The 17658-nt window shown below is 39.8% G+C and overlaps 1 protein-coding gene across 1 annotated transcript; it reads left to right on the top strand.

Moving 5' to 3' along the window:
* Positions 1 to 1593: 1593 nt before the first annotated feature.
* Positions 1594 to 2546, top strand: LOC134206995 (uncharacterized). The gene is made up of 2 exons (XM_062682736.1): positions 1594 to 1923; positions 2008 to 2546. Exons 1-2 carry the CDS (start codon positions 1737 to 1739, stop codon positions 2544 to 2546), a joined length of 726 nt encoding a protein of 241 aa, XP_062538720.1. The 5' UTR covers positions 1594 to 1736.
* Positions 2547 to 17658: the final 15112 nt, after the last annotated feature.

Here is a 17658-nt window from a genome sequence, read left to right as displayed (position 1 = left end):
ACATCTCGATATTGAAGGAGCCATCGAGATAAGAAGAGATCGAGGAATGAAAGAAAAATTCGAATGGGTACTAGATCGAAAAAAGCTCGTTGCTATGAAAACGATAACAAAAGAAATGTCATTTTTTGTTTTGGATGTGTTTGTCATTGTTCAAAGGTGATCTAGTAGCCTAGAAACTCGAACATATCGACATAGGGAGAAAAAATCCTGAACAAAATATAATCAGAACACATCGAGATAAAGAGATATCGAGATAGGAAGGTTATCGAGATGTCGAATGCGAATATGTATATGTAGATCGAAGGAACCGAGCATTCCATCGACATAGAGAGAGATATCGAGATAAAGAACATCGATATGTAGAGATGCGACTGTATTATAAAAATGTTCTCGTGTGAAAAGTAGTTTACATCAAAAATATGTCGTGCCAAAAACAATAAAGAGGAGAATCAGGCTATCCAAAAAAGTAAAGGAGAAAAAGAGGAGAATCAGGCTATCCAAAAGTTTGCTATTCGTGTACTGTTCTCTTTAGCAATGCAATAATGGCAAGGATTTCACTGGTGCGCATTTGTTTCGTTTAATAGCTCTGTTCCCGTTAACGTCAACAAGACTCGGTTTCCGAGAATTAAAACAAACGCGCCCAAAATACGTTGCATTTATTTTATTAGACTTGTATGTTAAATTTTTCCTGAAATTTGTAGCAAACATTCGGAAATTTTATAATAAACGATATCGATCCTAAACTCATATTCTATCATTCATTTACTCACGTTTAGTGTGCCTTTTAATCGTAACGTCCGGTAAGCGGTATCGTACGGCAGCTACTGCGATCTCTATCTGTATAGTTCAGTTTTGCGTTATTGGCATGTTCGTTTTTACAGCATTATAATAATGATGATTATGTACCTTGTTTTGTGATAGGTGTTCCTAACTGCAGAGATCTGAATCCGTGGTTTAGCACTAGCTGTGATTACGAAACAACTGTGATTTATATCTGTGATAAAATAGGCTAAGTAAATTCGTACTACTAGTGTTTAAGATCTTTTTAAGTTCAATTCACCTTGTAGATGCACTTTTTCCCCGTGATCAGGTCTATGGCAAAATATCAATGCGATCTAAATAAGTTCACTTGCTAAACTAGATTTTAAGTAGCTAGGATTTTAGGATTTTAGAATAATTATGGCTCTTTTTTCCGTGGAGTACAGAAGATAAGAATGAGGAAATTCTGGCACTCCTGGAAAGCCAAAATGATGGGCTAGCAGTTGATGCATGGAGGATACTACAGCGCAACACCATTAGCCAAAGACATGTCGAACTAGTATTCACAGTCGATGGAGCTTCATTGAACTCAATCAAGCAATGTGAATTCTCACTTGACTACAAATTTGGGAATGCAACCCTGAGGAAGAAATTCCGCAGAAAAAATCAGCAAGAAGGTAGTGAACGACCAAAGCATAGGGATGAAAATGACTCTCATATGACACGAGAAGGAACTGGAGATGACATAATGATCGTCGATCAATCTGTCCAGATCTCAGGACCGAGTGGAATAGAGAGGACAAAAACAAACCATAATGCTTCTGGCCACACTACAAGCACCGACGTTCATAAGCAGAGCGAGCCTCGAACGTCAAACAAACGGATTAAGTCGATGTACCGAGACATTAAAGTCCAAGTAGACAAACATCCAATTAAAGGAGGCCGCGAAACCAAAGACAGGGAGATACTAAATCCCCATGCAAGCGGTAAACAAAAAAAGGACCTTCAATAAAAATATCAAGTTCATTCAAGTGAACCTCCATCACGCAAAGGGGGCATCAGCCGTACTTTGCAAAAGGTTCACGGAGAGCAAACTGGATGTCGCATTCATCCAGGAGCCATGGGCAATAAATAGTAGGATACTTGGAATAACTACAAATTTCAGTAAGCTAATTTACTATGAAGGGCAACTTGCACCAAGAGCTGCCATTTTAGTGAACGGAAGAATAAACATAATTCCAATTACAGAATTCATCAAAAGAGATATTGCTGCGGTCATGATGGAGGTGCCAACAGCCCATGGGACAACGGTAATATATGTTGCTTCAGCATACTTTCCCGGCGACGTGGGCGATGTACCTCCACCAGAAGTAGCAGCTTTCGTTTCTTATTGTAAGAAACAAAACAAGTCGTTCATAATTGGCTGTGATGCCAATGCTCATCATACCGTATGGGCCAGCACGGACATCAACAACAGAGGTGAGTACCTTTTGGATTACATTTCTAAAAATGAAATAGATATATGTAATAGAGGAGATGCTCCAACATTCATGAACGCAGTAAGGCAGGAAGTTCTTGACTTAACGCTGTGTAGTCCATTCATTTCGGACAATATAAATAACTGGCATGTTTCAAGTGAAGAATCCTTGTCAGATCATAAACATATCATTTTTGAGTATGAGGCTGGAAAACAACTCACACAATATATCAAAGATCCCAGAAAAACTGATTGGGAGCTATATAATTCTAAGTTAGATGCCGAAAAAATATATTTGTATCTAACTTAAACTCTTGGGATGAACTTGAGAAAAGCTCAAACCAGCTTTCTAGGCTAATCCAAAACTCTTTTAATGAAAGTTGTACCCTTAAGTTACGCTCTACAAATAGAGACATACCATGGTGGAACAACAGACTACAAAAACTGCGCAAAAGAACCCGAAAACTTTTCAACCGGGCTAAGCGAACACAACAGTGGGAACAATTCAAACAATCCCTCACCGATTACAACCGAGAGATTAGGCGATCTAAAAGGATACATTGGAGGCATACATGTGAAAACATAGAAAATACTCCAGCAGCTGCCAGGTTGCAAAAAATCCTAGCCAAAGATCATTCTAATGGACTCGGTACTTTAAAAAAATATAACGGCTTATTCACTACATCTATGAGTGAAACTTCAGAATTAATGATGAACACTCATTTTCCGGGGTCTATTATCAGTTCAAATGAAGACCTAAATGCGAATGCAATAGGAACTGAAATCATTGAAATCAGCCATCAGATTCATGGAACAGTGAACGAAATGACTGAGCTAGAAAGATCCAGGAACGATGCACGTATTCTGGCCACACAAATTTTTACTGAAAGAAAGGTTGAATGGGCAATAGATTCCTTTGAACCTTTCAAATCACCGGGTAGTGATGGAATTTTTCCTGTACTACTGCAAAAAGGTAAGGCAATTTTAATACCTATCCTCACAAAGCTGTTTCAAGCAAGTTTATCGTTGAGCTACATTCCATCAGTTTGGCGACAAGTACGGGTGACATTTATCCCCAAGGCAAATAAAAAGGATAAAACGTTACCAAAATCGTTTAGGCCGATAAGCTTGTCCTCCGTTCTGCTGAAAACAATTGAAAAAATAATAGATGAACATATCAAGTCATCATATTTAACCCAAATACCGTTAAGCAAATACCAATTCGCTTATCAGGAAGGTAAATCATCAGTAACCGCATTACATTGTTACAAAATTAGAAAAATCTTTTGAAGCAAAAGAAATTTCCCTTGCTGCTTTCTTAGATATAGAGGGAGCTTTTGACAACACTTCTCATAAGCTATAAAAAGGCAATGTCGAATCGTGGTTTCGATAAATACATTGCATATTGGATTAAGAAATGTTAACAAAAAGAATAGTATCAGCTAACCTTGGAAACTCTCACATTAGTGTTAGAGCAATCAAAGGGTGCCCACAAGGAGGCGTATTATCACCTTTATTGTGGTCTTTAATAGTAGATGATCTTCTCAAATACCTTATAGCCCAGGGCTTCGAAGTAATTGGTTTCGCTGACGATATTGTCATAATAGTACTAGGCAAATACAATGACATTATCGCCAACAGAATGCAAACTGCTTTAAACTATGTCTCCACATGGTGCGATAGAGAAGGATTGAGTGTAAATCCGTCCAAAACCACTATTGTGCCCTTCACGCGTAGGAGGAAATTCTCACTAAACAACATGATATTGAAAGGTACACGATTGGAACTTTCAAATACAGTCAAATTCCTTGGCGTAGTTCTTGATAGCAAACTTAACTGGAATATGCATTTAGAACACGCCATTAATAAAGCGACAAATGCTCTATGGATTAGTAAACGAACTTTTGGTAGGAAATGGGGACTTAAGCCGAAAATGATCCATTGGATATATTCAGCTATAGTAAAACCAAGAATTACCTATGGTTCGTTGGTCTGGTAACCAAAGACGAAAGAGAAGAGTGCTCAGATGAAGCTCGAAAAACTTGAACGATTAGCGACTATCTCAATTACAGGTGCAATGAGCAGTACACCATCGAGTGCACTAAATGCTTTACTGTACATGCTTCCTCTGCATCAAATTGTACAATTAGAAGCTGAAAAGATTGCCTTGAGGATCAGAAGATCCGAAAACCTCTTAGGAGGTGACCTTAAGTGTCATCTTAGCATTCTAAAAAACTTCAGTATAAACTCCCTAGTAATAAACAATGAGGACTGGATGGAGAAAAAATACAATTTCAATAGACTATTCAAAGCAATTGATCCTGGGCGCAATACATGGTTGAATGGAGGACCAACACTTCGTTCAGGATCAATTACGTTTTATACTGACGGTTCAAAATTGAACAACCATGTGGGAGCAGGAGTTACTGGCCCTGGGATAGACATATCGATTCCCATGGGAAGTTGGCCATCCGTATTCACGCAATTCTAGAGTGTTCTGTAATATGTTTGCGTAGGAACTACAGACACTCAAATATATGCATAATGTCCGACAGCCAAGCAGCTTTGAATGCTCTGAAGTCGGCAACATGCACTTCAAAACAAGTTTGGGAATGCATTCAGTCCCTCCAAAAATTGTCTTGTCGGAACCAAGTTAATCTATATTGGGTTCCAGGACACTGTGGAAAATATGGTAACGAAAAAGCCGATATGCTGGCGAGACTCGGATCATCAAGTCGGTTTACAGGACCGGAACCTTTTTGCAGCTTACCAACTTCTTCTCTTCGTATGGAGCTGAAGGTATGGGAATCTATGAAAATAGAAACCAATTTTAGGAACGCAACTAATGCCAGGCAATCGAAACGTTTTATCACTCCAAATGTTTCCATGACTCGCAACATCTTAGAATTATCTAAAAGAGACCTAAGCACTTATACGGGTCTCATTACAGGTCATTGTCCGAGTCGATATCATTTGAAGCTCGCATAGGAAAACTTCAAAATGATCTATGTCGCTTCTGCGACATAGAAAAAGAAGATTCGGAGCATCTGTTATGCCGTTGTCCGGCAATTTTTCGAACAAGACAAAAGTTCTTCACCAAGGGGCTTATAGAACCACTTGAGCTTGGTAGAACAAATCCCAATTCGGTGGTGCATTTCATTCGAAAAGCTGAGCCGTGTTGGGGAGAAGCTGTTAGTCAAACAATGACGATCACTTCCAATAGCGATACGCCATAATGACATAGCAAGAAAAAAAGGGGAATATATTACAATAGATCAAAATAATGGTCGCAGTAATAAAACATACCCGACAAGGAAAAAAAAAATCTCATATAGGTGATGTTTTATGACAAAATTGCTAAATTTGGATAGGGTGGTCCCGAAAAAAATAGTTTTTAGCTTCCACTTTCATCAATTCAGAATATTTTCAAAAACTGTCTTAGCATCGCTTCACGGTCTTTGGATGACGCATCTTTTGGTTACATAAGATGGTTGATAGCTTCATGGAATTGATCGTAGCAATCGACGAGGCAGGATGTGATTTTGTCATTTCTCTGCGCTGAAATTTTTACTTTTTTGCGTGGATTAGATTTTTTCGTTGCTTTATGGCAAGCTAGAAGTAAAATTTTTCGAGTGAAGCATATTTGAGTGTGCAGTTTTTCATCGTCCTTCTTGCTCCGAACATTTACAACACCTGGATTAGAAAGCTCAAGAAGGATTCAAGAATATAGCTTTGTCGGAACCCATTTCTTCAAAAGTTATTGGATTTTTATTCGCGGTGGATATCGGAATTTGAAAACTCCCTATTTTTTCAATCTTTCTTGAGGACGACGGTTTGGATTTTTGGAGAGCAACACGGAGTTTTATTAAGTATAATTGTTCTGTAATCATAATTCTTTCCAGATTCCTTAAAATTTTAGCACCCATAGAGGTGCGATAAACATAAGTATATACCACAACTGTAGCAACGCTTTATTGCTACTTTTTATTTTTCTAATATGTACTTTAGAGCACACCAAACCGGTTGAAATTTGATCATTGGTTGAACGCCTTATTCAGAAAGTCAGTGCTCTTATTGTGTTCAGTTTACATTAACAACAAAGTAAATATTATTCCAAAGTTACTTTGGTTGATTTGACTACGCTAAATTTATATTAGATTTGTTGGAAGTTTCTTTTATACATGAACCAAAAAAAAAAAAAATTAAAAAAAGTAGTGCATTGAAAAATACTGTTTTCCAAACAATTAACATCATCAACCATTCTTTACATTATGCTTGTTTCAAACAATTGACATCATTACATGTTTTATTTTGCCTCTAAGCTCCACTTACCATCAAGCCAATATTCAAAATATGTTACAAATGTTTCAAATATTTTATGTTGTGATACTTTCCAAAATGTGAAATTTTATTTTTATTTATTATTTTATTATTATGTTGTTGTTTTAGTTGTTTGTGGAATTACATAGCTGGAAACGTTTTCATATACATTCCATCACGAAATCTAGACACGAATAAGGCACTCTTGTGGCGTGAAGTGTCCAAAATAAATAATAATAATAATATTATTAATAATAATTCGCGAAATCAACAGTGTCGAATAAATACAGGGTGTTATATCCCAGCTGCAGGAAACTAATGTTTTTTTTTTTTTTGCAATAAAATCTACATTACCTTTTATAATCCATCAATCAAAAGAAAAAATCATATAAATATCCTCCTATATTTATAAGCAGAGTGTGATGGATTGATTTAGAAAATGTTTGCTTTTCTCGTCCATCAAAGTGTAAATAAAGGCATTTAATAATTTTAAAATATATACTTTCCAGAAAATTGGTTTTCAACCTCATTATTACATTATTGGCTAGGATGTAATAATTAATGCTTAGGATGAAATAAAAATAATATATTTCACAATGGAATTGTCAAAGCATCCTTTTAAAAGTTATTGTATTAAATTTTTAGGATAATAATTTGTTGATGGTATTAAAAATAGTGTCCTATCAAATTATTGATTTTTTGTATATACTAGTTCAGTACATAGGAATGAACATGTGTTTTTAATGTAAGTATAAAGTGAACATAGAATTATATATCATTGCCATCTTCGTCGGTTTCAACACAATGTGCTATTTCAAAAATCGCAACATTATCCAAGATCTGGAGTCTAAAGAATCTTACCAGATCTGATTTTTTTGTCAGCCGATGTCGGATCTGTTTTTTTTATACCATCATTCTATGGCGTTTCTATTAAAAAAATTGGAGTCCTTTTAGCATAATTGAAAATGTTAATATGTATCTTTCTTAGTGTTCATTGCTATGAATAATCGAAAAGAAATATCATTACCTATTATCACTATTGATAAAAAAAGCTTCTAAAACGATACCATTTGAAGCACAGTAGTATGGGACATCTTCATAAAAATGTGTATTCTGAGTGGACCGTTAATGGTATATTTATTTGTATTATTACTTTTTTTTTATCTTTCGTTTATTTGGAAGGCTCATTTGCCGTGAAGCGTTACGGAGCCGAAATCAAGTTTAACAATACATTTCTTGATTCTTATACATAGTGTTAGTTTTGGGGAACCGAAAGACTCGCGGTTTAGTCGAGGTTAGGGAATACAATAATATAGTAGGAAAGGAAAGGATTTTAGGGTGCTTAAGTAATTACGATGCTGATGTTCACAAAGTTGACAATTCTCGCATTTTTACATCTGTAAGATTTTATTATTACTATTTTTGTTTATTTATTGAATAGTTTTTTACATTTTATGTATAATATATTAGGGCGTTACAAATATTTAATTACAATTATATGCTACTGGTCTCCGACAGGTCAAGGGATAATAAAAAATAAAACGATAAAAAATTGATTAAAATGAAAAAAAATAAAAAAAAAATAAAAAATTCCTCGGATTTGTTAAAATATGGTTGAAAATCATCATTTTTTTTTTTTTGTTGCCCCCTCAAAATATAAATTTTGGGCAAAAAAAAAAATCCGAGGAGGGGAGATAATTGCTGTTTAATAATAAAAAACTTAAATTTTAATGTTCGGCTTCAAAATTCATACAGACTGGGAAAACAGATTTTTTTTTATTAGATACCAAGTGCATTCTAAATTTTTCAATGAGCTTATAGAAGCTTCTTGGAAATTGTTACAAAGGATTAAGGACCTAAGAGATATTTATTTATTACATTGTTAAATTCCTATAAACTGAGATAATCCCATAATGTCTGGCGCACATGCATTATTTGCATCTGAACAGTAGGGTAAATTTTTGAAGGCGTGAGATACACATGATTTGTAAATATCTTAAGGTTACTGATAAACGTCAATTTTTATTTACTTGTAGAGAACGTTATTCAGGAGAATGAATTTTTGTCAATGAGTAAAACAATATTGCATGACTCAATGAGAGCGCACTGTGGTATGTGTCGGCCTGAACCAATTTAGCTGCGGCAACGACAGTAGCAGCTTTGACACTAAAAGCTATCGGAAGATCCACGGAAACGAACCCTATAAGAACCTCGCCAGGTGCCAAATCGGCCACAGTTGGGTATTGCGGCCACAGTTCCAATGGAAGCAAAGGAGGAAAAGAAGATAATATATCATCTCTTGGATATTCTTGATACGTCCTGTTCACAAATGGAGCTGCTTTGGTAGTGGATTAACTCAACTGGTGAGCACGTTCCAATTCTTTCCTTTCTATCATTATATTATAAACTTAATAATTTCGAAATTCAAAATTGACCACTAAATACGTACAGGGCATCGTTTGCTTCTATTGCCGCGGATATTGTGGGAATCCCAGATATCCGGTTCACGCTTTAGTTAGCAACGGTGGCTCTTCTCGACCTTCTATTCCCTGAGTAGTTAGTACGAATAAGGGCGTCCTTGTGAAGTTTTGCTGTACCTGTTATGAACTACTAGTACATCCCATTCCCCACACTTTCTGGAGAAACCTGTTTTTCCTCAGAAGTGAATCCTTTTGTAGTACTCGTCTTCGTAACAAAAGGGCACCATTACGGAGCATGAGATATGATCAAATTATTCGTAGTACTACTTGATCAACACCCCCAGTTGGGTGAGGGGTAGAGGATGACAAACACAAACACAAAAAAAAATAAGATGGTTGATAGCTTCATTTTCAAGCATATTATAAGCGTTTTTTCATGAAAAAGTGATATTTTTCTGAGCATTCTACTGCAGCTAGTAGCAAATATTAGCAAAAATTTCAATCGTAATCTGAAAGTATACATGCAGGCCCATCAAATCCATGGTATTTCATTTGTCCATCTTTGTCCACTTTTGTTTGACGATAGTATTATTTTTGTACGAAAAAATAGGGTGAAACACATATATCATCTTTCGGATTTTCACAATATTTGGTAGAAGAAAAGACAGGACAACGTCTTCGACCAGAGGTCGTACAGACTGAACACTTTACACCTAGACAACTGACAGGACACATAATACCCAGTGGACCGGTGGAGAATTTTTCGATCACGAAAAGTTTCCTTCTTACCAAGGCGGAAATCGAGCTCACGCTCCAAAGTCTATGCATCTAGATGATTGACGACGTTAACCGCACGGCCACAAAGCCTACAAAGAATCGTTCTTTATCTAATATATTTTAATCAACTCGTGTGGAAAAGAAGTCGAAAAAATCATTTTGACATTTTAACTACTGGAACGATTTTCCAGGTGTTCTTATGAAATAAATGCTTAAGAGCACTACTTTTGTGGCCAAATACAAAATAAAATTCAAGTTGGTTTTTCATGGCTAATTCACAGAATAATTTCATTTTCACAGTTTCTATGTGAGGGTCGGAAATGACTACATGTGATTCCATGATCATTGATAATTGGTCCAGTAGTTCAAAAATTATGTTTTAAAACATATTTTTTCCAAAATGTTGATTTTTTCGACCACCCAGGATCGAAATCGGACAAAATTAAAAAGTGAGTTTATTTATTTTCAAAAAAGCATGTTCCTACCAAATATGGTGAAAATCAGAGATATGGTATATGTGTTTCCCATGGAATAGCTGATTTTTCATACAAAAGCTAATATGATTATCAAACAAAAGTAGACACACATGGACAAATGAAATACCCTGGATTTGATGGGCCTGTATGTATATTTTCAGATTACGATTGAAATTTTTGCTAATATTTGCTACTAGCTGCAGTAGAATGCTCAGAAAAATATCGCTTTTTCATGAAAAAATGCTTATAATATGCTTGAAAATGAAGCTATCAACCATCTTATGTAACCAAAAGATGCGCCATCCAAAGACCGTGAAGCGATGCTAAGACAGTTTTTGAAAATATTCTGAATTGATGAAAGTGGAAGCTAAAAACTATTTTTTTCGGGACCACCCTATTTAAATTTAGCAATTTTGTCATAAAACATTACCTATATGAGATAAAATAAATCTTTATTAAGCAAAAATGCTTAGAATTAAATTCTCTACAACTTTGTAGAATTATATGAACTCCTAACTCAAAAGGGTAAAAAAATACATTTCCAAAAAAGTCCACCAAAGGGCCACCCTAATGACAACCTACACCAAAAATAGATCTCTTCTTGCAGATCATTTCTTCTGAAGACGTCAAAACTGTAACACTGATGGTTTTCGAGTTATCGATTTATGTCGTGAAATTTGATGAATCCGACTATTGTGCAATGGTGCGAACGTTTAGAGGTAATCATACCATCTACCAGAGCTGCGGCACCACACACGAGCTGGGAACAGCTTTCATAGTGATGGGCGATGGCCAAGAGGAAAAGTTTAGACCGACTATGGGAAAGTTCAGCGCTCACCGGCTGACGAACGAAAACGGCCTAGGACTAATTGATTTCGCCGCCTCCAAGAATATGGCCATTCGCAGCACCTACTTCAAACGAGCTCGGTGGTCTAGTGGCTACCGCTTCTGCCTTATAAGCAGGAGGTTGTGGGTTTAATTCCAGGCTCGTCCCTTTCCTACTTTGTATTTCTATCTTAGTTCTTTCTGTGTTTCACGTTCTACCAAAACGATTCCTACTGTTATAACCTTCCACACAATCCCAAAACCTCCCGTGGCACCTATGAGAGGTCGTAGAGTTCTCTGCATCTTTCTTAAGTAGGTGTCCAACAAACCATCCTTCCCCTTCCTCAGCATTCGCAAGGACGTGGCCAGGACAGATCTCGACTATTGGAAAGTGCATTGCTCCCATTTAAGAGATATCGATTAGTCCCAAATCAATATCTGTGGTAACGGATGAAAGTGATGCAACCCTCATACAATAGTCTTGGCTTGTACCACCTACGAATTTGTGCGAAATGCTCAATGCTAATGCTAATGCTAATGCTAATTCGCAGCACCTACTTCCAACACAGCCTCCCGTATCGGTACACCTGGAGATCACCACTGCAGACAGAATCACAAATCGACCACGTTCTGATTGATGGACGGCACTTCTCCGACATTATCGACGTCAGGACATATCGTGGCGCTAACATCGACTCTGACCACTATCTGGTGATGGTTAAACTGCGCCCAAAACAATCCGTCATCAACAATGTTCGGTACCGACAACCGCCGCGGTACGACCTAGAGCGACTGAAGCAACCTGATGTCGCCACTGCATACGCGCAGCATCTCGAGGCAGCGTTGCCGGAAGAGGGTGAGCTCGATGGAGCCCCTCTTGAGGACTGCTGGAATACAGTCAAAGCAGCGGAGAACAACGTCGGGTATATGGGTCGAAGTCGACGGAACGATTGGTTCAACGAAGAGTGCAGACAGATTCTGGAGGAGAAAGACGCAGCGCGGGCGGTCGCGCTGCAGCAAGGTACCCGGCAGAACGTGGAACGTTATAGACAGAAGCGGAGACAGCAGACCCGCTATTTTCAGGAGAAGAAACGCCGCCTGGAAGAAGCGGAGTGCGAGGAGATGGAACAGCTGTGCCGTTCTCAAGATACACGTAAGTTCTATCAGAAGCTCAACGCATCCCGCAAAGGCTTCGTGCCGCGAGCCGAAATGTGCCGGGATAAGGATGGGAGCATCTTGACGGACGAACGTGTGGTGATCGAAAGGTGGAAGCAACACTACGAGGAACATCTGAATGGCGCTGAGAGTACAGTCAGTGAAAGTCAAGGCAGCGGAGGAGATGACTACGTCAGTTCAGCGGACGATGGAAGCCAACCAGCCCCCACCTTGAGGGAAGTTAAGGATGCCATTCAAGACCAATAAAGCAGCTGGTAAGGATGGTATCGGAGCTGAGCTCATCAAGATGGCCCCGGAAAAGCTGGCCACTTGCCTGCACAAACTGATAGTCAGAATCCGGGAAACCGATCAGCTACCGGAGGAGTGGAAGGAAGGGGTTATATGCCCCATCTACAAGAAAGGCGACAAACTGGAGTGTGAGAACTTTCGAGCGATCACCATCCTTAATGCCGCCTACAAAGTGATATCCCAGATCATCTTCCGTCGTCTGTCACCATTAGTGAACGAGTTCGTGGGAAGTTATCAAGCCGGCTTCGTTGACGGCCGCTCGACAACGGACCAGATCTTTACTGTACGGCAAATCCTTCAAAAATGCCGTGAATACCAGGTCCCATGCGGCATGCGATTTCAAGGCGGCATACGACAGTATAGACCGCGTAGAGCTATGGAAAATTATGGACGAGAACAGCTTCCCTGGAAAGCTTACCAGACTGATCAAAGCAACGGTGGATGGTGTGCAAAACTGTGTGAAGATTTCGGGCGAACACTCCAGTTCGTTCGAATCGCGCCGGGGACTAAGACAAGGTGATGGACTTTCGTGCCTGTTGTTCAACATTGCGCTAGAAAGTGTCATGCGGAGAGCCGGGTGTAACAGCCGGGGTACGATTTGCAACAGATCCAGTCAATTTATTTGCTTCGCGGATGACATGGACATTGTCGGCCGAACATTTGCAAAGGTGGCAGAACTGTACACCCGCTTGAAATGTGAAGCAGCAAAAGCTGGACTGGTGGTGAATGCGTGAAAGACAAAGTACATGCTTGTGGGCGGAACCGAGCGCGACAGGGCCCGCCTGGGAAGCAGTGTTACGATAGACGGGGATACCTTCGAGGTGGTCGAGGAATTCGTCTACCTCGTTAGCAAGGGCTAACGGCTGACAACAACGTTAGTCGTGAAATACGAAGGCGCATCATCTGTGGAAGTCGGGCCTACTACGGGCTCCAGAAGAAACTGCGGTCGAAAAAGATTCATCACCGCACCAAATGTGTCATGCACAAGACGCTTATAAGACCGGTTGTCCTCTACGGACATGAAACATGGACAATGCTCGAGGAGGACTTGCAAGCACTCGGAGTATTCGAGAGACGGGTGCTTAGGACCATCTTTGGCGGTGTGCAAGAAGACGGTGTGTGGCGGCGAAGAATGAACCATGAGCTCGCCCAACTCTACGGCGAACCCAGTATCCAGAAGGTAGCTAAAGCCGGAAGGGTACGATGGGCAGGACATGTTGCAAGAATGCCGGACAGCAACCCTGCAAAGATGGTGTTCGCTTCCAATCTGGCAGGTACGAGATGGCGTGGAGCGCAGCGAGCGAGATGGGCAGACCAGGTGCAAAACGACTTGGCGAGCGTGGGGCGTATCCGAGGATGGAGAGATGCGGCCTCGAACCGTGTATTGTGGCGTCAAATTGTTGATTCAGTGTTATCTGTTTAGATGTTAACTAAAAAAATGAAAAAATGAAATGAATGAATGCTGAGGGCGGCTGGGTTCGACTCCCGGTGCCGGTCTAGGAAATTTTCGGATTGGAAATTGTCTCGACTTCCCTGGGCATAAAAGTATCATCGTGTTAGCCTCATGATATACGAATGCAAAATGGTAACTTGGCTTAGAAACCTCGTAGTTAATAACTGTGGAAGTGCTCAATGAACACTAAGCTGCGAGGCGGCTCTGTCCCAGTATGGGGATGTAATGCCAATAAGAAGAAAGAAGAAGATGTAGCTTTAAAGGCATGGTGAAGTCAAGTCCTACGTTCACTTCACGGTTATGTCACAGACATTACCCACTGTTCGTTTTTTAACTGTCGTCTTTATCAATGTTTGAAATTCCCGACCACTCTCGGTGAAATACATAGCAGATGAAAATAAAGACTTTCGAAGCATTAAACCATTCGAGCTAGTGGCATTCGAGGTAGCGTCATACATAGAAAATCATACCCCGTGTATTACGACTTGGATGAGAGCTGATGTGGTATCTATTTGTTTGCTTGCAAAAGGCTTCAACGCAGCCGTGGAAAAGGCAAGGTCGGACAGAAACCACTTCCCGGATTATGCTCGGTAACTTCGTAAAACGGAAGAGCATTGCAGCCGTGGTAGCACTGACTGATGAGTTTAGTGTGAGGTAGTTTGTCGTCTTTTCAGTTATTGTTCTATGACATAACGTCAATGAAGGTACGCCACATATTTCTATAGCCGATACACATGCTACAAAAGTCTGTTAATTCGGTTTGGCGATTGAATTAGACATCGTTGCGAAAAGATATTTTTACAGATCTAGGTGATTCGGTTCAAAAACATTGGGTCAAAACATGTTGAAAGAAATTTCAATCGAAGTATCGTTGTTCGAACTTATACTTAGCAGGAAGTGGCGTTTGTGAGCAAGAGCTAACGAGGTTCATAATAAAAGCCGTTTCGCATCGAAATATCCAGCGGACTAAAAACGAGCAATCATTTTTCTTATTATTTTGATATCGTGTCGTGCTTGCGGGCTTCGCCTCACTTGTGACGGCGGAAAAGGTGCTCGAATCCTCCCGCTCAGTTCACTCGGATAAACGCCTTGAGCTGAAAATTATTGTTTTGAATGTGCAACCGTGTAAAAACGATTTTGCTGAGCATTTAATCGCTTAGGGTCGTAAATCCTCGCATCAAAGGAAATTTCCTCTGGAGCAGAACACTCGAAAGCTTGTGCTTTCACAGCTGTGCGGCATGGAGTTGGTGGGTAGTAAAAATTCAGGATCATAACTCAGAATCCTCTATTAATTTGCCAGCTCTATGGTGGAGCGCATCAGGCGCATAGGCCAGGCAAAACGGAGGACGGGTTGGGTGCTATATGCTCTGAAAAGCACTGGGACCAAGAAAGTGGAAAATGAATCTCATCCGTTCTGCTTCATGGTGCACAAATTATCCGGAAAGGCAACTGAGGTAAAGTTAGCAATTGCTGGTGATGCTCAACGAGTAACAACGGACTCTATTTCGCATTACTGCACTGGAGATGGAAGAAGTTGACTCTAGGACGATGCTGTGCAATGTAAATAGGAACAAGGGCATAAAATGGTAATAAAACCCTAATAGATTGGTATCTTGAGGATTTGTCATAAGGAATTGAACTGTATTATTCAGCTTCTAGCGGTTTTGTAGTTTTGCTTTGATGATACAATAAAGATGCATCGTTTGCAAGGAAAGTACGCATCCACAGAACGAGTTGATTGAAATTGAGTGCTTTCAAATTGCCCATCGGAGGGAAATTGATCATCGTTGAACACTTATTTAAATATGAAAGAAGGAATCCTTAAAAAGGAATAAAACTTTAAAATGCTTCAAGTTTGGTTTGTTCACAGCACAAGACATAATTATTACTGGGGCAATATTTTCCCACAGTTTTGTAAAAGCTAAATTATAGTTTGAAAAACTATAATTCGTATCAACGGTTCTCAGCTCACATTATTTCTGTCACGCTATGTTACCAGTTGTATATATTCATTTGGATTTGACATTCCTATACATTCGTTACCCCAAGTATAAATAGACCTTCAATGGATGGCATATCATCTTTTTCTGAGTATTTAATAATCCCTTTCCATAATCCATTGCGAGCATTGTGAGTTGCTTCCACATGGATGGGGTTTCGATACCGTGACTAGAAAGAATTTGTGTTGACACACGAATAGAACTCCCAATCGTGCTATGAACATGTAGCCTCACAGATAAAACATCGTCCCGTCAAACGTGCTTGCCATCTGAATCAATCATCCGATAGATAGTTACCAGCCATCTTCCATTAGTACCGGCGATGCCCTTGTCCTTCCCGCACTAAATGTACTCTGCCGGCTAAGTGCTCGACCGACACAAGAAACCAGAAGCACATCGCGTGGGAACTAATGTGTGACATCTGTCCGAGACATCCCGGTCGATCCGTGCTGCTCTGCTGCGGTGGTTCCGCAGCTGCAAACACGGGAAAGCGCATCGTGGATCCCAAAACCTTCACCCACACCGGCACCGCGCACCGCAGTCATTCATTCAGGGAAACTGCCGCACAGCGCTCCAGGACTGGAGACTGAAAGCTTTTGTTTGGCCACGACGGCTCGGCGAAGGGATGTTGTTAGTTGGACTGTTATGAGTAATCAAAAAGCCATTAGTTTGCACAGCGTAGTTGTTTGCCGGGATGTCGAGAGAAGACCCTGCATGGCGAGACCACGACGTCGGTCGGTGGATGGAAGGGGGATGCATTCGATGCTGAATAGAATTAGCTCGGCTCTGTGATGGAGCTGAGGGATGAGTAGTCGTGATGGACTGATGGAATGTTTGCTATTAGGCATTGACGGCCTGGGTTCAGGTGTTTCCAACGTGTTGGATGGGAAAAAGATGGGAAAATGCTTGTGAAGACAATATCTAAGTTTGATGTCGCGTTGGGTAAACTCATACTTAATTCAAAATTATGGAGAGATCGCAAGCTTGCTCACAATTCTGCATCGCGCTTGGGTTTTTTGTTCATAAATTCAATAGTAATTTCTTTTTTGACGTAGGATTACGTCCTTCCGGAACATAGGGTGGTCATTCTGCAGTTTCAAATCTGAGACCGTCACGAAAAGTGGTCAGGTGGTCAGGTATGGGCTAATAACTCAGCCGTCTTTCAACCGATTTTAAAGATTTTGGTGTTAATCGATCGACGAACTCTTTAAGATTTTGCTCAACTATCGAAAAATGCATTCAAGGTCCTAAACTATTAAAAAATTGAATTTTATCAGGCACTGAAAAATCGGTAAACCAACCAATTGCGTATGTGCATCGCAAGCACAGACATCAAAATCGTGCAACTTACGGACTCGATTCCAATCCTCAGTTCAATTAAATTTTCTCGGAGAGCGGACATAACGATGACGTCCGTAGCAGCAGTCTCAGCAGGAAGCGTAACATCGAGAGGCCATCGCCAAAAGCAACAATCTTCGGACTATCGTTTAGTTACTGTTAGTGGCGCATAGTAGAAAGAAAATCGGTTCTTCTCAGGACCAAAATTTTATGAGAAGAAGGGTTAATTGCAAAAATGGCATCGATTACGGTCCCTGGATACCAGTGGTGCCACTGAAAATGTCTTAATAGTGGCTACTTAGCAGAAAAGTGAAATTTTTACGCAAGGTACGGACTATCGTTTGTTTGC

This window comes from Armigeres subalbatus, chromosome 1 (genome assembly GCF_024139115.2).
Source record: "Armigeres subalbatus isolate Guangzhou_Male chromosome 1, GZ_Asu_2, whole genome shotgun sequence".
NCBI lineage: Eukaryota > Metazoa > Arthropoda > Insecta > Diptera > Culicidae > Armigeres > Armigeres subalbatus.
Note: the sequence above shows the minus strand (reverse complement) of the source record. Positions and strands in the feature narration are given on the sequence as shown.